The sequence below is a fragment of the Acinonyx jubatus genome, chromosome B1 (genome assembly GCF_027475565.1).
Source record: "Acinonyx jubatus isolate Ajub_Pintada_27869175 chromosome B1, VMU_Ajub_asm_v1.0, whole genome shotgun sequence".
Classification (NCBI taxonomy): Eukaryota; Metazoa; Chordata; class Mammalia; order Carnivora; family Felidae; genus Acinonyx; species Acinonyx jubatus.
In genome coordinates this window covers 112,801,525-112,822,650 of record NC_069382.1, presented here as the reverse complement: position 1 = coordinate 112,822,650, position 21,126 = coordinate 112,801,525, and the positions used below count along the sequence as shown (strand labels likewise).

At 41.8% G+C, this 21,126-nt stretch overlaps 1 protein-coding gene across 1 annotated transcript in view; it reads right to left on the bottom strand.

Annotated features, from left to right (window-relative positions):
- Positions 1-21,126, bottom strand: part of PAPSS1 (3'-phosphoadenosine 5'-phosphosulfate synthase 1) — a 103,085-nt gene that overhangs the window by 40,448 nt on the left and 41,511 nt on the right. The window contains 4 exon segments of the mRNA XM_027061997.2: positions 5,948-6,083; positions 9,947-10,152; positions 12,456-12,567; positions 14,752-14,865. Coding sequence (XP_026917798.1) covers positions 5,948-6,083; positions 9,947-10,152; positions 12,456-12,567; positions 14,752-14,865 — 568 coding nt within the window.

Below are 21,126 nucleotides of genomic sequence, written 5' to 3'. Positions count from 1 at the left end.
AGGGTCCTGATCTGGGGTGCCTAGGTGGCTCAGTGGGTTCGGCTCAGGTCATGCTCTCACATTCATGACTTTGAGCCCCGTGTCAGGCTCTGTGCTGACATCTCAGAGCCTGGAGCCTGCTTCAGAGAGAGGGAGAGGGGGGGGGAGAGAGAGAGAGAGAGAGAGAGAGAGAGAGAGAGAGAGAGAGAGTCTGCTTCAGTGTGTGTGTCTCTCTCTCTCTGCCCCTCCCTTGCTCATGGTCTGTCTGTCTCTCTCTCAAAAATAAACATTAAATTTTTTTAATAAATAAATAAATAATAAAGTGTCCCAACCTCTCCACTGCTTCTAACAAAAAACACCGACCCCACGGCCTTCACGGTCTCAGGGCCTGCCAACCATGGCACCAAGCTTTTCTACTTCATCTTCCCCTTGACCCTTTTAAATAAAAACCATGAAACACTAAGGACATTTGCGGGGGGGAACTGCCTACAAATGCACTATCCTAACATAGCTGTTTTTGGTTGTTTTGCACAATCCCCTAGTTTTCTCTCTATACATACATTTTTTTTTTTTTTTACAAAGTTGTAATCAGATGTGTATGTTTTATATTCTGTGTGGCCATTTCAGGCTGATCACTTGTTTCTGACATCCTGTAGTCCTCTCAGAGCAATAGGTTCATTGCTGTGTCTTATGAAGTGCTTTCTTTGCATACTCATTCGGGAAACTCACCCCTTCGCCTGGATTCAATTACTGTGTGCACACAGATGGCTTCTGTTAGCTGCATCTCTAATTCTGACCATCCAATTCATCAGTTATAGAGACTTATTACTGAAAGCATTTCAATACATAATGTTCACTGCTGTCCCCTCTCCTGTCAATCCTTCCACCTTCACTATTACTCAAGCCAAACACAGGTCTGGCCCCCAAAACCTATTCCTTCTTATTTGATGTCTACATAAAGGGACAACCCAGTAAAGCAAGTTCTCTCCCCTTCCCTCTAGTCCAGGAGCTAACACACTAGGAAACAAGTACAGTCTGATCCCTTTCCTTCCAGCAGGTGGGAGGGGAGGAACACAGGAAAAGGTTCTCCTCAGCACGTGCGGACTTGTGACAGGGAAAGGAAATGGCAACCACTAGCTCCTCCTGGTGGTGGGAAGAGCATGAGCACTGACCCCCGGATTCACGTAGGAGGACGCAGGGTTGCAAATGCCACTGGGCGCAAAGAACCTGGCTCGGACCCTGCTCTGTGGCTTCTTAGCCCAGTGCCCACAGACAACTTCAGTTCTGGCAGCAAGGCTGTTCCGAGCAACAGATGAGGTGAGGAGCGTGAAGTGCTCCTGACTCCCAGTCACCCTTCCCCCAGATCTCTCCAAACAGTGTTCGCTGCCCAGCCCACAGTCAGAGCCTTGGTATGCATCCCAACCACTAAACCCAGAATTACAACATCTTCCTGCTTCCCTCCTTTCAACTTCTTCTCTGTAAAACTGTCCTACATGCAGCACTAATTAATAAGTCTCTCCCAGTCCCACTCAAGCTTTATTATCGGCCACTTTACCCCAAAGCTCTAATAATAGGCATTTCTGATTTTCCCTAAGTCAATATAGCAGCTAAACAAGAGTACAGACAGTAGTTCTAGAGTTATTAGGGAAGGTTGTGTGTTTAATGTTTGTTTTTGTGGGAGCTTTTTTGAAGAGAGTTGCAAGTAAGAAAGAGTTTGGTTTTTCTTCCTTCCTCTGGACCATCATAAATTCCTGATCTTTCTTTCACTTAAACTGCTTAGAAGGGGGAAAAAGAATCAATAAGACAGGGCACTTGAGTAAACATGAACATATTAGTTAGCATTTTTCACAAAGTGATACTCTTATACCCCAAAGTATGGCAGCAATAAATTGTTTTCCATTCTCAAGCCTACAAATGCTTTCAAATTATAGTAAAAAAAAAAAAAAAAAAATTGAATGTATTGCCAATTGGGCTCTGTCCTACTTGTTCTCCATTCTCCTTCCTGCCTAGTCTGTTGTGTGTCTGTGTGTGTATCTGTGTGTCAGGCCATGGGGGCTGTACTCCTGCCTCCGTGATGTGGGAGACATTAACAGACAACCAGAGAACAGAGAAAGTTTGTGGGGGGCTCTTGCCCCAGCACCATTCTGCCTCAGCACTGTGATTCTGGCCTCCGTCCCCCTACAACCGGGGGGTGAGTAAGGGGATTCTGGCGACAGCCCCTCCTCACAGCTCAGTTCCTTTCGCCCAGCTTCAGAAACACAGTCTCCTAGCGTCCTCAGGAGGGGTAACACTACACAAAGCTGCTAATCACTGGAGGCCTCAAGATTCCTCCTGGGTTCCCTTAACCCTGACCACCCTTCTTCAAATACTTCATTAAATTGACAGCTTCATCTGAGTGTGCCTTGACCTAACTGACAGAGGCTCCCTGCACCCAACTTCGAATCACAGTATCTCCAGTTCGCTGTCATTTATGGTCCAGAAAGTCTAGTGCCTTCACAGGCAAACTATCTGCTTCTGCCTCAGCCTTCTCATGTATTGTTCCCAATTTTGCGTAATATATCCACCTGCCGTCTCCATCCATTCTAGTTTGTAGTTCAACAACTCTACAAAGCTTTCCCAGATTTCTTCAACACTGTGATACTATACTAGCCTGGAAGGAGTTATGTCAACTTTTTCTTATTGGTAATCCAATAAGAGAACAATATTCTGTGTGTAATAAATACTAACTGGCTCTCACTTAGGTTAAGTGAAATCCATTCTTCCTTTCCAAGACAGTGATCAACCATCAGTGACTCAAAGAACCTACCCTCTGGGACTGTGTCACCTTGCAATCACTGATGTGGTTATTAAAGACTTCTCAATCCTTCCAAGCTACAGAACAGTCTCAAAGAAGCAGAAGTGATAATAATAATGAGCACAAGACAACACCCCACCATCAGGTAATCAAAATTCTTCTTCTAAGATGCAGGAAGGAGAAAGAGGGAGAGGTAGGAAAACAAACCCCAAGTAGAAGAAAAAATAAAGATTGCGTTTTTCTCTCCTTGAACTATGTAGGAGATACAGGCACATCAGCAGAGGACTTGTTAATGGCCTCCTAAAAGAGGGAACAAGAATTACAAAAGAAACTCCTGGTCTGTTGCTTGTCTTAGTCTAAAATGGAAAAGTAAACAAAATAATACTCCACAATCTTTGTTGTCTGATGTAAGGATAATTGGCTCTCAGCTACTTTAAACAAAGTTGCAATCACTCATTATGCAACAAATTCTCTAAATGACCTAAAATGTTTGGCCCGAAAAGAAGAGCATAAAACAGATGTAATATTAAAGACTCCAATTATGAATAATTCCTTGATAAGACCCCTCATCAGTGCCAACAATTAATTTACTAACATGAATTACAGTTATGAATTCAAATTTTGGCAAAAAATTAAAGTAAATATGGTGTGGTCTCAGCACGCTTTCCATTAAACATGTTCTTGTTTACCAGGAAAAAAAGCAAAGGCCTATATGTCTTAAACCATCAGATGATTATGGCTGCATATGAAATAAGATCCAATTCGAAGTGTCTTAAATAATTCACGCATTCAGTCTTTGAATAAGAAATCTGGATATAAAGGACTCCAGGACTAGACCAGAAACTCAGTGTAAGGTTCTCATGGATTCTCACAGATACAAAATAGCTACCTGAGCTGCAAACACTGTATCCTTCCATGACAGCATCCCAAGCAGGAAGAAAAAGTATAGGAAAAGAGGACTTTTTGTCCTAAGCCTGTTTCTTCTCAGGAAGAAAAACCTTTCCCGGAAGCCCCTCTCTCTTACATTTCAATGCCAGAACGGACTTATACAAGGACCCTTAAATTGCTGACTGAAGAGAATGAGGTGCCATCACTGACCTACAGCAATCACGACACATTCCCCTATGACTGGCCCAAAGCATGTTAGCAAAAAAGAAAAAAATATATTATCGTACAGGCAGGCACCAAGTGTAGCATCCAGAAAAACATCTGCACACGTAGTTTCAGTCATGCTTCAAATTCAGAGATGAGTGAAGTTAAGGAGGGGTGGGGGCAGGGGCCCTAGGCTCAGATACCCTACATGGGCCAAGCAGAAACTGTGAACAAATGAGGCAGGCTGGGTGGGAAGTGCACAGCTCTGAACAGTGTGTGGCCTCCAGTTCTCCACTGATTTTACATTCTTATCTCAAATATCAGTGAAGTACAGTAGAGTTTAAGAATAAACAGACATTCGGGGCACCTGGGTGGCTCAGTCAGTTGAGCATCAGACTTCGGCTCAGGTCATGTCGTCATTCTCACGGTTCGTGAGTTCAAGCCCCGCATAGGGCTCTCTGTGGTCAGTACAGAGCCCACTTCAGATCTTCTGTCTCCCTCTCTCTCTGCCCCCGTGCATGCACGCATCATCTATCTCTCTCAAAAACAAACATTTAAGAAAAAAAGAATGAAAAGATATTCTTTCTCTAACCTTTACACAAATAGGTAAGACTAGCTTCAGACTCAGAAATTATGACACATTAACCTGTTACCATGTACCCTTTACAGTGCCGTAAGCAACTTATTTCACTTTTTAAAATAAAATGTTATGTGTTAGGTATCACCTGTCCTCATTTTTACAAGTGAGGGAAGTGAGCCTTAAAGAGGAAAGTAATTTCTCAACAACCACATGACTTCTGGGTGGTGAAGCAGGGAACAGCACGACTACCAGGACCTGGAGTTCACAGAAGCTAAACACGACTCATGAAACGAATGCTCTTGCCCAGGTTCTGTAGTCACTTGAGAAGGAGGCTCCGGGTTAACAAATATGGCTCAGTGGCCAGCTAGTTCCTTACAAAGCAACCATTTTCACCGGACTTTTCTCAGCCGTGTCCACTCCATTTCTACACAGAAAATATTTTAAAAGGCAGCAGCAATGCTTAGGGCTTAACCACTTCGGTAATGGGTGAGAATTCATTGGTAGCATGATTGCAGCAATCTTCAGATCTTAAAAATGCCTCCCAAACTCTACAGTGAATGCTGGTCCCTGACATGGAAGCTTGAATTTGTGAGTGTGGGTGCACCAGTGTAAACACATCATTTATCTACCTCTGTGTGAAAGACCTACTATTCACAAACTGTCAGATAAGAAAATCCCTGCCCCAGATAAGATAGGGTCATAAAGAGCAACGGGGCGCCTGGGTGGCTCAGTCGGTTAAGTGTCCGACTGGCTCAGGTCATGATCTTGCGATTCACAGGTTCGAGCCCCACATCAGGCCCTGTGCTGACAGCTCAGAGCCTGGAGCCTGCTTCGGATTCTGTGTCTCCCTCTCTCACTGCCCCTCTCCCACTCGCACTCAGTCTTTCTCTCCCAAAAATAAACATTAAAAATAATAATAATAATAAAGAGCAGCATCTATGGAGTCTACTCATACTAGTCCATTTCACCCTAATCCAGAAATCTGAAACCATTATTAACCTACTCTTCAACACCTTTTCCTGTTATCTCCTTTACATCTCTCTCTTATACACCATACGCTCCAGTCTTATTTATTAATGGATCCTCAGCACTTGGCACCTGGTATGAAGGTGCACAATAAACATTTGTTGAATGAACAGCAAACATGATATTGTTTATGCAGTGATATGTTAGACTCATAAGATATTCCAATATATAAAGCACATTGTTAAGAGTGAATTACTCAATTTCTCTTCCATAGCTGTATTCAGCTTTAGCATATGAGTTTTATAAGACACAAATAAAAGGTCAATCTGTAACTGGCAAAACCATCTTCCAAATTACACCAATCTAACGAACTACATAGGTTGGATTAGATCAACTACCTCTCCCAACACATTCCATTCTACATTTACTCATCATTCTCTTTCACACTTCAGTAAGTGTTGGAAAAAATAGAACATTCCCATCAAGCAGAAACTCCAGGCTAAGTACCATGTTAGATAATCAGATCCATGTCTTACCAGCATTCATATCTTTAAACTTCTGCTTTAGCTCAGTAGGAGTGAAACGATACTGATCAAGACCATCATTCCAGCGAATTCGGTCCAAGACTTGAAGATCTCCTCCAATCAGCCAATCTCCTTGTTCCATAACCATCTAATGGGAAGAAAAAAAAAATTTTTTTTTAAAGAAAACAAGATCAAAATAAGGAAGAACATTTCCCTCACATGAGCTACATATAGTTGTAAACTAATCTTAAGGCCAATGGTAAACATGTTTGGCTTATCAACTGAACTGGGATTACAGACGCATTAAAATTAGAATGTATTTGGGGCACCTGGATGGCTCAGTCAGTTGAGCGTCTGACTCTTGATTTCAGCTCAGGTCATGATCTCATGATTATGAGACTAAGCCCCACATCGGGCTCCATGCTGAGCATGGACCCTTCTTGGGATTCTCGCGCTCTCGCTCTCGCTCTCTCTCTCTCTCTCTCTCCCCCTCCCTCTTCCCCGCTCATGCTCACTCGCTCTCTCAAATAAAATTAAAAAACAAAACAAACAAAAATTAGAATATATTTTATAATTTCTCAGAGGTCTTGTGACACAACTAGGATATTTACATAGTAAAGGCAAACAACGTCAAAGTAAGTAATTATGACTTGTTATGTAACAAAACATTGTCTTCATTGTTGTTGTATACTGTTGTAAAGAAACCTTTGTAACCCTGAGTGAGCCCACCCCTCCTCTGTGTTCTCCAATCCTAAACTTTTGACTATTTAAAGCAATGCTGATGGAGCTGGACGCAAATTCATACCTTCTGATCTCCACATCACCTCTAATTTCTCACAACTTCACTCATGTTCCTTCCCTGCATCTGAGAGTAGGGATGTGACCTCTGGGACCTGTCCACTTCCACAGCACAGCTGAAACTCACCCTTCCCTCCCTGGCTTCAGCTTAGGTACTAATAATATACCCAGACCACTGTAGTCCCTTCCTACGGGGTCTATAAAGTCCCTCACTATAAAGTCCCTCCCCAACCATCAAACCCTTCATTCGATAAATATTTACCAAGTAACTGGTACATGCCAGGGCCTTTGCTGGGCACCAGGAAATGCAGCAGAAAATGGGAGAAAGATCTAAGAGACCTTACGTTCTAGTGGGACACTGAACAGAAGCCAGACAGGTAGTGGCTAGTGACGAGTGTCACAGAGAAAATAACTGGGGCAATGGAACACAGTGCCCAGGAAGCAGAGTGAATGACATGTAAGAGCAAGGGGTCAATAAAGGTCTCTCTGAGGAGGGTGGCACTGAACCCGAGATGACTAAAAGGAACCAGCCACGGAGGTAAAGTATTTCAGGCAGAGGAAGAACAAGTAAAAAGTGCTGGAGCAGAAACAAAAGCCTGGAGCATCTGTCCTTGAGAAGCAGCCCAGGGCCAGGAAAGTCAGAGCAGGGATAGGAGCAGAGGTAGAGAGAGAGAGAGAGAGAGAGAGAGAGAGAGAGAGACAGACAGACAGACAGACCATGAGTTAGAAGGTCAGGGCCGGACCTCGTCGGGACTTGGGTTTTATTCTATTGACAACGAGCAGCCCCTGGAGAGTTTCAGAGGATAGAGTGCTATGCTCAGATTTATATTTTTGAAGGCTCACTCCGGCTGCTACAAGAACAGAAAGGCAGTGGGCATAAGGAAGCGGGATTCCAGCCAGAGCACAGCGGATGGTGTAGGCTGGAGACCTGGAGAGCTCAGACAGTACCAGTGCAAGTGGTGGTGGGATGGGGATATCCTGCACAAGACCACCAGGCCAAGCTTCTTAAAGTGCCACTTTGTTTGTGACTGTCTCATGCTCCCAGGCTGCCTGTGACCTCCACTCCTAGCAAGGCAGAGCAGCACAAAAGACCCACGACAGACTCTAATCCTGACTCCTAACTGGTGCCTCTGCAGGTCTGGGCAAGCCAAACCCAAAAGAAGACTCCTCAAGTTAAAGAAAACTGGTCTACCTCCAAGGATCATTGTAAGGACCAAACGACAGAAAGGCAGTTTGAAAAGCATAAAGCATAAATATATGTAAACCATGTGATGACTGAACATTTTAACATCTCAGGGTAGAATGCTAAGCCTTTTCTCTTCCCAAGGTCCTCTCTCCTGCTTAATAACCAGCCATTTCTCAAACACATGGAGTCTTTGCTCCTCCTGATCCCTAAAACTGGAATTGTGTTTCTCACCGTTCCTTATCGAAATCCTGCTGGTTCCTCAAGGTTGCATCCTAACAAGTTGTGCAGATTACTCTAAATAGAAGCGGCACATGCATAGTAATTACTCTCTGCTATAGATTATGGAAGATGGCTCTGAAGCCACAAAGTCCTTAATTCATTTTTTTTTTAATTTTTAAGTTTACTTTTATTTTGGACGGGGAGGGAGGGAGGGAGGGAGGGAGAGAGAGAGAGAGAGAGAGAGAGAGAGAGAACGTGAGTGGGGGAAGGGCAAAAGAGAGGGAGACACAGAATCTGAAGTAGGCTCCAGGCTCTGAGCTGTCAGCACAGAGCCTAATTCAGAGCTTGAACTCACGAACCAAGAGATCACGACCTGAAGTTGGACACTTAACCGACTGAGCCACGCAGGCCCCCCACAAAGTCTTTAATTCAAATCAGACCCTCATTCCACTTATTAGCTCTATAATTTTGGTCAAGACATCTATCCCCTGTAGGTCTCAATTTCTCCCTGTGTAGGATAGAAATGCCACCCATCCTATAGGTTTGCTATGCGGTTTGAAGAATTTACATAAGCATGTTTTGTAAACCATTAATAACTGTAGAATTATGGAGTACCTGAGTGGCTCAGTCGGTTGAGCATCTGACTTTGGCTCAGGTCATGATCTCACAGCTCCTCAGTTTGAGCCCCGTGTCAGGCTCTGTGCTGACAGCTCAGAGCCTGGAGCCTGCTTCGGATTCTGTGTCTCCCTCTCTCTCTGCCCCTCCCTCACTTAGAGCCTGGAGTCTCTCTCTCTCTCTCTGCCCCCACCCCAACCCTGCTCATGCACTGTTTCTCTCTCGCTCTCCCTCAAATAAACATTAAATTTTTTTTTTAATAACGGCAGAATTTTAACTTTGAAGAAACATCTGACACCATCATTAGTTCAAATTCCTTATTTTCTAAAACAATATATCTCCCTATTTTAAGAAGTTTATCACTTCTTATCCTTCATGGGATGCGATTTAGGACACTGTCAGGATCTAAACAGACGTCATAAAAAATTTTCTAGATAAAGCTACTAAAATTTCACTTAATTTCTTTTAAAGCTCATAGTGTACTTTAAAACTGACGGGAATTTTACTTCAATAACATTTCACACATAATACATAAAATACACGAGGCCCTCTGGAAAGACTAAGTGGATTTCACTATTTTCATATCGGAAACAACGTTCGACTGGAAGTCCAGACTAGATAAAATCACCCTGCCACGGGCTCCCATAGCACCCTGTCTTCAGAGCTGACCTGTAAGCACATGATGTCTGCTCCACCACCAGCCAGTAAGCTCCAAGCCTATAAAGAACGTGCCTGCTGTGTACATCAGCCATATATCCCCAGAACTGGCACCAAGCTCAGTGCCTAATGCAAAAAAGATTCACTGAACAATTATTTATCTGCACCAAAATGACAAGATCATGGTTCATCACACTAAGCTAAGATCCAGTGTCCTTTCTGCAAAATATTTTTTTTTTTTTGAGAGAGAGAGAGAGCACCCACATGCACAAACAGGGGAGGAGCAGAGGGAGAAGGTGAGAGAATCTGAGGCAGTCTCCACGCCCAGCATGGATTCGATCTCACAACTGTGAGATCGTGACCTGAGCCGAGAAATCAAGAATCAAACGTTTAATTGACTAAGCCATCCAGGCGCCCCCCCATTCTGCAAAATATGAACAATTCCAACAGAAGAGTCAACATACGGGTGATGCCCGCACTGCAGCACAAACACTATTGGCAAATCAAGATACAAGGCAGCAAGGTTTGCTCAGGACCTTGATGTAGGGATGGTTCTTGCACGTTGTTCCCCACTGTCTGGCACAGCGCTCCTCCTTCCTGTGCTCAAAAAACTCTGGGTTGCGAAGAATAGCCACACGGCAGCCCTCATACATCAGAGCAAATGCGGTGCAGCCGTCCAGCCTCTCTTTGTCTTCATGAGTAGCCGGCAGAACTATAGGTACTGACAAGTTAATGACACCCCCTGCAGGACACAAGAGAACATGAAGCACACAGCTTGGATTACTCAACAGGCCATATATCCACCTTCCACTTCAGGGGATGCTCTTCAAATAATACAAGATTTATGGGTCAGTGACAGTATCTGGCACAGAAAATCTGGAGAGAGAACAACCCCCCCACCGCAAACAGGTTTAAAAAAAAAAAAAAAAACCAGCAAAACATTAAGAGTGTCAACACCGTGTAGCAATGTACCTCCCACACTTCCCACAACAATTCATGAAACTGTCTTTGGGAAGAAAAAAAGTGGTATAAAATCACAGACATAGAAGAAACAGTTTAACAAGGAAGAATCAACTGGTTAAGCCTGGTGTCCTCAAAATACACTGAGCACCTCCAATATATGAATAAGACAAAAAATGTTTTCAGGGCCTTTCTAGGAAAATGTAAATCCGTTCTGATAACTATACTTTGAGTGGCAAGTATACTTGAGTCTGCTGGGGATACTTGGGTTTCCTTGAGAGAGGAAGACAAAAACACCCAAAAGGTTTTTTGATTTCTTCGTTTTTAATCAGAATTAAACCAATACCAGTGATTACTGGCCAAGAAACAAAGGAAGCAAGTGTGTCTATTTCAATCCAAATATGTTGTCTGTGAGACAATAAGCACATCCTCAGTTTCCAACCTTTCAAGTTCTAAAAGTTTTTTTTTTTTCCTACTCATCATGCCCAGGTTACAAAAATAAAATGCACTCTCAAATTCATATGTGGATCTTATTTACATACCAGATAAAAGCATACTTTCTTGGAAATCATGGCTTGCCTTCCTTGGACAAAAGAGGTCAACAAAAATCAGTGATAACTGCTTGGCTGCTTTAAAGTTACCACCACTAGGTACAGTTTAAAGGGGAAAATTAATAGGTAGATTTGCAGCAAACACAAGGCTAAATCATTCCGAAGGAGGCAGTCCACAAAGATTCTGCCATTGGTTCCAAAGAAGAACAATCAAAAAGCAATATTTAACACTTACATTTTTGTGATACAAGTTTCTTGAGAAGAATGACTAGGAGTTACAATTTCTGGTATCAATTTCATTCCTTAGTTAAAAGTCATAACACAGACTATTTTATAGTCTGGCTATTTTATAGGCTTAGTGACATTTAAAAATATTTTATTTAATGTAACAAATTAATCTTACCAACAGTATACAAAGTTCTGGGTAGCTGAATTGTCAGTAAAATATATTAAACATCAATGCCTTTGACAATTTTTTTTTTTAGTGCTTTAAAAGAGGAAGAAGAACCATCACTTTAACCATCTATTTCAGGACTTCTTTGTTTTGTTTTGAAGATTTTATTTTAAGGAAACTCTACACCCAACTTGGGGCTCAAACTCACAACCCTGAGATTAAGAGTTACATGCGCCACCAACTGAGAGGCAGCCAGGTGCCCCTATTTCAGGACTCCTTAACTTGGCCTTGCTGATTCCTTATTAGAACACTCAAGCAAGCAGGGGCACCTGGGTGGCTCCATCGGTTCGGCTTCCGACTTCAGCCCAGGTCATGATCTAACGGTTCATGGGTTCAAGCCCCACGTCGGGCTCTGTTCTGACAGCTCAGAGCCCGGAGCCTGCTTTGAATTGTGTCTCCCTCTCTCTCTCTGCCCCTTCCCTACTCACACTCTGTCTCCCTCTGTATCTCAAAAATAAATAAACATTGAAAAAAAATTCAAAAAAAAACACGCAAGCATGGATTTCAGGACAGCAAAATTCAGGATATATGTGCACTTTTTCAGAGAAAGGCCTTCCATGATGATCAGGTGGATACAGCAGAGGAAAATTCTATTTGTTTCTTAAATCCATTTTCAGCCCTTATGCCCAGGGAAACCTGCATATATAAACCTGCATATCTCCCTCTGCAATAAATCACAATCCAGAAAACAAAACAAAATAAAAAGATCTCACAGTTCACTTCAAACATTCAGTACCGATATAACTTGGTCTTAAAATACTATCTTCCGGGGCACTTGGGTGGCTCAGTTCGTTAGGCATCCGACTTCACCTCAGGTCATGATCTCATGGTTCGTGGGTTCGAGCCCCGGGTTGGGCTCTGTGCTTGACAGCTCAGAGCCTGGAGCCTGCTTTGGATTCTGTGTCTCCCTCTCTCTCTGCCCCTCCCCCACTTGCACTCGCTCTCAAAAATAAATAAAACACTTAAAATGCTACCTCCATTAAAGACATCACCACTACTTTTTAGAGGCAGTGATGAATTGCTGCCCCTGTGTAATTTCTCTTCCATACTCAATGTACAAATGAATGCAGAAGCTCTTACCATCCAGAAGACAATCAAAATGAAGGCACTGCAAGTACTCCCTCTCTCTCATAAAGCCATTCAGGGGGGTTGCCCAACCTTCTGCCAGAACCTGTACCCACTGCATATCCACCTAGTAAATGAGACAGTAAAGGAAAATGCTCTACTTCATATACTTATGAACAAAAACAGTAATAACCTTTAAGAGTTTAATTTGGAAAGCAATGGAAAGAAACACCTCAAGAATGATTATAGATTATACAAATCTAATAAAGATTAAGGGCACTAGGAAAATGTGCATCTCTCCTAATAAATGTGCATAACATTAGTCTTCAAAGCATTTCTAATAAGGATGGCATCTCCTAAACTAGTGGCTCTCAAACTTTAATATGCTAGAAGAAACCCTGGGAAGGCCTTTATTAAAATAGAGATTGTTCCACCTCCACAGATTCTACTTCAATCGCTTTGGTGTGGGGCCCAAGAATTTGTATTTTTAATGGGTTCCCAGAAAATGCTAAATGATAGTCTGCAAGTTATACTGTGACAACTAATGCCTTAAACTAAAACAAACTTTACATAAAAATATTTACCAGAACAAGTGCCTGACCAATGACAGGGCACCCTTTATTTTATAAAGATTATGTTACGTCTTGACTTTTAAGATTTCTAACCTATCCTACCAGAACGTTAAGGAATTGATGGACTACATACCATTAACGGAAGCTGGATATGCTCATTTTTTAACTGTGCGTGTGTGCAGCAGTGGCTCTCAAATGAGAAAAGATAAAGCACCTGGCCAACTGGGTGCAGTAGAATGTAGCTTACCATTTATTCCCAAAGTATGTGGGCCAATGTATTCCCCTCCTGTAAGTCACAGGAAAAATTATATACATAGACCAAATTGTTTCACTTACTTTCAAGTTTTCCTCTTACCAATTATTTCTAAACGTTGGACAGTGGCCACTATTTGTCTCTACTGGAATTCAATTCTAGATGGTATGTGTTATGAACTGAATGTCTGTGTCCCCCCTCAAATTCATATGTTGAAGCCCCAATCCCCAATGTGACTGTATTTGGAGATGTGGCCTATGAGGAGGTGACAAGGTTAACTGAGGTCATAAGGGTGGGGCCCTAATCCAACAGGTCTGGTACCCTCACAGGAAGAGGGACACCAGAGCTCACAGCTATCAGCAAGCCAGGAAGAGTCTCACCAAGAACCAAAATCAGCCAGCACCTTGATCTTACACTTTTCAATCTCCAGATCCACAAGAGGGGCAATTTTTGCTGTTTAATCCATCTAGTCTACGGTATTTGCTCTGGCCCCCCAAGTTAATACACTATCCGACTTAAGATGGATTTTTTAGTTAATTACTTTTCATAACTGCCGTGCAAAGAACAAGCCACTACATTAAAAGAGCTACTGTGTTTCTGTGTTGTAGAGCTCTGCTGACCTGGATTCACAATCATTCATCCTCATCCTGTGTGTATATATGTATGTTCACTCCATGCAAAGTATGTCAATGACAACATCTGTTCCTTTGCGACGGCCACCTTCCTACGTGGCTCTGTTCTCCGGCTCTCCCTCTCTGCTCCCTCAGAATGTCCTGGCTTCTGGTCAGAGACCCAATCCCATAAAGCACATCAAATAATCTACTTCTAATCAGGGATTTGAATAATTACTTAAAGAGGCCTTCTCTAAGCCCAGAAATTTGTTGGTGCTTAAAGATCTGGTGCTTCCCTGGGTGTTCTGGATTTTTAGTAACTAAATGAAAGGCTGGGAAATTCAACTTCTGGTCCAGCTTCTTATTCATCTCTCAATTTTAAAAGTACATCTAAAGGATATAATTTAAAATTCTCTAATATTTGAAAATGATAAATTATAGTTTCCAATGTTGTTGTATCTAGTTTACCTCAGTAGGTTTTTTTTGGCGGGGAGAACAGTTAATGAGAGCTAAGACATGCACATAATGACTCTTACCAAAATAAGAGATTCAAGGTTTTGGCAGAGGATTATGAAACATGTTTGGAGGGAAAAATTGTTCATTTTAATTACTATATAGTACTTTGAAGCTTTAAGAACTCATTCCTTCTGATAAACCTAAAACTTTTACACAATCTTTGATCTTTGCTATTTCAAAATAGATAAATCTTATGACATTAAATATATTTCCAAATCCTGGAAATTGTGACATAAACTACAACTAACCCCCAGCCACCAGTACCCATGCCCTCAAACATAGCTAAAAAACAAAGTATACAGATAATGAGTATATATTAAGGCTAAATCACAAGGTATGAAGACCAACAAAGCACTTACTTTATTAATTTTCAATGCTGGCAATGTTTCTGCATCTGTTTTTGCCAGATGGAGTTTGTTTTCTGGCACATACAGTTCTTTTACTTCGTAAGAGGCATCCACAGGTACGATATCCTATACAACAACAAAAGTACAATTAAATGTTTGCCTCAACAATTTAAAGTTCTCCAAAGGGTGTCTTGATGAAGAACATTAACATTTCAAAGTGAGACGTTATAAAAAAAAAAAGCATAAAAGAGGGCTCTGACTGCGGTGCCCCCTCCCCAGTCAATTTTCCTCATGTCAGCTCTCTCAACAGAGAATATCCCACATACAAGAAGTCACTGAGTATCATGTCCCATTGCCTAGTGAAAAGAATGAATTCCGAGAATGTGCCACATATGTAAAACCCAGCAACTGCAAAGAAGAGGTGACCTCAACTAAGAGGTAACAATAGAAAGAACTTGGAAGTAAATACAGTCACTCTGAATACAATCATTATTATCTTTAACATGTCACCAAACCATTTTATTCCAGCTTTTGTATGCATCTTTATCACTAGCGATCACCTTCTCAGTCCTGCCACATGAAACCCAACAGTATGTCAGCTTTACTCCCACTCTGGCAGTTTGGGGAACAGCACTTTTTGGTCCCATATGAAATGCAGTCTGGAAATTTTATCTGAACTCCAAGTATGCATTTACACAACATTGGGGCAATGCTTGTCTCTCAGAATATACAAGAATGTATTTGTGATTACCACAACATAGCTTTTGAGCTGATCTTTACAAGGCTTGTTCGCAACACTTATCATACCCCAAGGAATAATTACTAAATGTGCTTAATTACTTCAACTTTCTTTTAAGCCAAATCTATTAGGTAACCTTTATAAGCATACAAAATTGTCAATGATTAAGGACTTTTCATACATGTATTTTGTCCAAGCAATACTTTGTTATTCAAAATAGAGTAATACTCAAGAGAATGAGAAGATAAGCCACAGACTGAGAAAAAATATTTGCAAAAAGCATATCTGAAAAAGGACTGTTATCTAAGATACAGAAAGAACACTTAACATTCAACAATAAGACGGGCGCCTGGGTGGCTCAGTCGGTTGAGCGTCCAACTTCGGCTCAGGTCATGACCTCACAGTTCGTTGAGTTTGAGCCCCGTATTGGGGTTCTGTGGTGACAGCTCAGAGCCTGGCTTCAGATTCTGTGTCTCCTTCTCTCTCTCTGCTCCTCCCTTTCTCATGCTCTGTCTCTCTCTCAAAAGTAAATAAACATTTAAAAAAAAATTTTTTTTAATTCAACAATAGAAAAACAAACAGCCCAATATTTAAAAAATGGGCCAAAGATCTGAACAGAAACCTTACCAGAGAAGATCTACAAATGACCAAGAAACAAATGAAATGATACCTTACATCACGTCAGCAGGGAAAGGCAAATTAAAACAAACAAGAAACCACCACACAGCTATGAGAATGGCCAATATCCAAAATACTGACAAAAACCAAACCCAGGTGAGGATGTGGAGTAACAGGAATTCTCATGCACTGCTGGTAGCAATGCGAATGGTACAGACATTTTGGAAGACAGGTTGGCAGTTTCTTACGAAACTAAACACACTCGGGGCGCCTGGGTGGCTCCATCAGTTGAGTGTCCGACTTTGGCTCAGGTCACGACCTTGTGGTTTGTCAGTTGGAGCCCTGCATCAGGCTCTGTGCTGACAGCTCAGAGCCTGGAGCCTGCTTTGGATTCTGTGTCTCTCTCTCTCTCTGCCCCTCCGCCCCCCTCTCAAAAATAAACATTAAAAAAAAAAAACCTAAACACACTCAATTGTGCTCCTTGGTATTTATCCAAATGAGTTGAAAACCTATGTCCACACAAAAACCTGCACAGATGTTTCCATCAGCTTTACTCATAATTGCAGGACTTGGAAATAATCATGTCCCTCAGAAGACAAATGGATAAACTGGGACATCCAGACAAGGAGCGCAGTAGAAGAAACAAACTATCAAGCTACGAAAAAGACACTACAGAACTTTATACTACATATTAATAAGTAAAAGGAGCCAATCTGAAAAGGCTCCATACTGTAAGATACCAACTATATGACATTCTGGAAAAGTCAAAACTATGGAGACACTAAAAACATCAGTGTTGCCAGGAGTTATGGGCCAAGGGGTGGGGGTAAGCAGAACCAGAGAAGAGGGCATTTTTAGGGCAATGAAATGATACTATGACAGTAGATAGTGTCATTATACATTTGTCAAAACCCACAGAATTTACAACCCTAGTGTAAGCTATGAATTTTGGATGAGATGTTACACTAGGTTTATCAATTGTAACAAATGTACTACTCTGGTGAAGGGTATTGAAAGGATAGGCTTATGGGGGAAGAGAGCAGGGGGTATATGGGAACTCACTGTACTTTCCACTCAGTTTTGCTATCAACCTAAAACTGCTCTTAAAAATAGTCAATGGGGGTGGGGAGGGGTTGGCACCTGGGTAGCTCATTTGGTTGAACATCTAACTCTTGATTTCAGCTCAGGTCATGATCCCAGGGTTGTGGGATCAAGCCCCTTGTCAGGCTCCAAGTGGAGCACAAAGCCTGCTTCAGATTCTCTCTCTCCCTCAGCCCCTCTCCCACAAATGCTCTCTAAAACAAAAGTTAAAATAATAAAAATTAGTCCATTAAAAAATGCAGAACAACAAAAGTAATTCAAAGTATCAATGGTGAGGGCCCCTGGGTGGCTCAGTCAATTAAGTATCCAACTTCGGCTCAGGTCATGTAAGTTGGAGCCCTGTGTCGAGCTCTGTGCTGACAGCTTGGACCCTGGAGCCTGCTTCAGATTCTGTGTCTCTCTCCTTCTCTGCCCCTCCCTTGCTCAGGCTCTGTCTTTCTCTCTCTCTCAATAATAAAATAAACATTAAAATAGTTACTTTAATTTAAAAAAATAAACAAATAATAAAATAAATATCAATAGAAGAACCAGATTTTTGAAGACATACTCTATTTTCCTGAGGAGTAAGTGTGGGAAAAAACTTCCAACTTATATTTGGACTTACATTAATATCTTCAGTAGAGGAAAAAAGCAGTCAGATATGTATATCAAAGCTAGCTGATCTCACAGAAGACCCTATGGATTCTGAAAATCTAGAAAGATTTATTCTCAGGGCGGCCGGGTGGCTCAGTCGGTGAAGCGTCTGTCTTTGGCTCATGTCATGATCTCACAGTTCCAGTTCATGGGTTCGAGCCCTGTGTCAGGCTCTGTGCTGACAGCTCAGAGTCTGGAGCCTGCTTCAGATTGTGTCTCCCTCTCTCTCTCTCTGCCCCTCCCCACCCCCTCAAAACTAAATAAAAACATTAGAAAGATTTACTCTCCCACATTTCTCCTCAAAGATGAAACAAAAGAGACAGTTTGGCATCAGCTAAATCATATGCCAAAATCAGTCTCCTCCTACTGGTAAATTCAAGTCCTCTGATCTTTCTCATGATAAAATCAAGGATAAAGAGAGTAAACATGAAGGAAAAGAGAAAATAAGTAATAAAATTTCAACACAGGAAAGAAATTAAAAAAAAACACCACTTGCTACGATACCAAGTTTAGCTAATTGCTCTGGTGTGCAGACATGAAAGGTATTTTTGTCCCTTGAGCATCCCACTGCTCAGAGGAGGAGGCAAGTGGAAAAGTGAGTGTGTAAAACATAAACCATGCACACAGCCCAGGGCACTTCATATACCTTCCAGGCCTTCTGCAATGAAGCAGCCAGCAGGCATCCACAGCTGCAGGCTATTCATTGTGTTTACGTGGCTAATACTACGTGAGGACATTAAAGACAACAGTGAAGGAAGAATGACAGCTTCCACCACCTGCCTCTATTTTCTCTCTCTTTGTAGGTTTCAATACTATACAACCTGTATTAATGAGGCAGATTGTTTGTTTGTTTGTTTATTTTGAGAGAGAGAGAACAGGTGGGAGGGGAAGGGGCAGAAAGAAAGGGAGGAAGAAAATCCCAAGCAGGCTCTGTCAGCACAGAGCCCAATGTGGGGCTCAAACTCATGAACTGTGAGATCATAACCTGAGTTATGAGAGTTGGACATTCAACCGACTCAGCCACCCAGGTGCCCCAAGACAAATTATTTCTAATGATGCCAAGCAAAAGAGGGCATGTCTTAAAGTTTGCCATTGGGGTCTAAGTGGTAAGTATACATTCACAATTTATATATAATACTTGATTTCACTGTGTACCTGAAGAGGAAATCACATATAGCAAAGTCTCTTGTTTTTCTGGTATGTCAATTATATCTCAATAAAACCGAATGAAAGATGACTCTTCTTATAATCTAGCAAAAGAAATAACTTATGGCCGTTCACTCTGTGCATTCTAATTCCAGGAATTACTGTTAGCATATTTCTTTTAAATTATAAAAGAGCAGTAAAGAGAATTTGGAATTGAGAAAACAAATCACCCCACATACAGTTATCATTGTCATTTTTGTATATTCCCTTCCCCATTACAGGGCACTGGTAGTTTCAGAAGTCTGTACAAAACCTATTATTTCATCAACTAGAAAATAAAAATTCAGGATCAACTTTTCCTGCACAAACAACATGACATGCATTAGGAGATCTGCACACACCCTACCATGTTCAATTAGCTTCTTAGAAATGCAAAAGGTCTCAGAGGTCTTGAGACACACACATTTTTCCAGCTGCAAGATAAAGACCAGAAATCCTCCACACTAGGAACAAATGCTAAAATGACATTACACAAAAAGTCAGGCATTCATTAACAGGAAGACCATGATACAAGTTCACAAAACAGACTTAAAACCAGAAACATTAGAAACACAGTGTCTTCAAAACCAAAGATGTTAGCATCTGTGAACCTGTCTCCTCCTCAACTGTTTAAAATAGATATATATGCATATATGGTACAGGCCTGTTGTGAAATTCAGTAATTTTAAATCTCTGAAGTGCAGTGGCGCCTGGGTGGCTCAGGCGGTTAAGCATCCGACTTCGGTCAATGATCTCTGGGTCTGTGAGTTTGAGCCCCGCCCGCATCAGGCTCTGTGCTGACAGCCCAGAGCCTGGAGCCTGCTTCGGATTCTGTGTCTCCGTCTCTCTCTCTGCCCCTCCCCAGCTCATGCTCTCTCTCTCCCCAAAATAAACAAACATTAAAAAAATGTTTTTAATAAAAATAAAAATAAAATACCTGAAGTACAGGGACTAACATTAATGCCCACTACCATTCCAGCATTGTCCTAAGGGCTTAATCTTCATGCAATCCTACCTATGAAGATAGAAACATTCTCCTTTAACAGATTTGGAAATTGAGGCTCAGGAGAGGTTAATAACTGGCCCCCAGTCCCTGCCATACTATCTGCCAATGCACTTAACACACAAAAAATACTCAATAAATATAATGTGCTTGCTACGTTCCAGGAGCTGCTCTAAGCACTCTGCATATACTAACTCATATAGACTCCTCGGTACAATTCTAAGACAGGTATGGTAATTCTCATTGAACAGACAAAGGTACTGAAGCCACAGAAATTAGGTATTTTATGTAGTTAATTGATAAATATTACAACTGGGATTCCAACTAAGGTCCAAATATTATCCCCCCTCCCCAAAAAAAAACCAACAACAACAAACCTTTACTGTCTCTCTCATGAAAACTAAGTTATGAGACATTCTGTCACACAAATTGTTCTTAGTTTATCTTCTTAGTTCATAATTTCCCAGGAATTCTGGTCTGCATGTGATCTTCACAAGTTGATAAAGTTCTGGACAAAAACTAAAAATATTCAACATTTCAATTAGTCCTCATCACTTCCATGAAGGTTAAGTGAGGGATTTTCAACCAACTTTTTTCAAAACCCAGAATCCACAGTCGGGCAACAACTGACATAGGGAACCCAGGGAAGAGAAGAATTTCACGGACACAAACAACTCTACATAAAGTTTTCTTTGCCATTTCTGAAAGTTACATTATTGTAAGAGTGGGAGATCTTTTTTACGTTGTAGGCGTTGACTATTCTGCTCTGCCACCGCATTTACCGCTGAAAACTGTCCAGTTTTGGAGGGCCAGAGGACAGCATCCAACAGACTAATGTTTTTTTACCCTTGTTGGATGCAACAGGGCGTGCTGAGCTGGTTCCCAAGGCCGGCATCACTAGATTCGGCTCACAAACAGTGACAAACAGCAGCGGCACGCGCTGTCCACCATGATGCTCCAGGCACGTGGCTGGGTGCACGCACCTTGCTTCCACCCTGGAAACACCCCTCTCCAGAACCACACTGGACACTGGGGAATGTGAACTCACTCCCGCTGAATAGACGCTCAAAGTAAGAACTGAGAACAAATATTTCTATGTATCACGTCT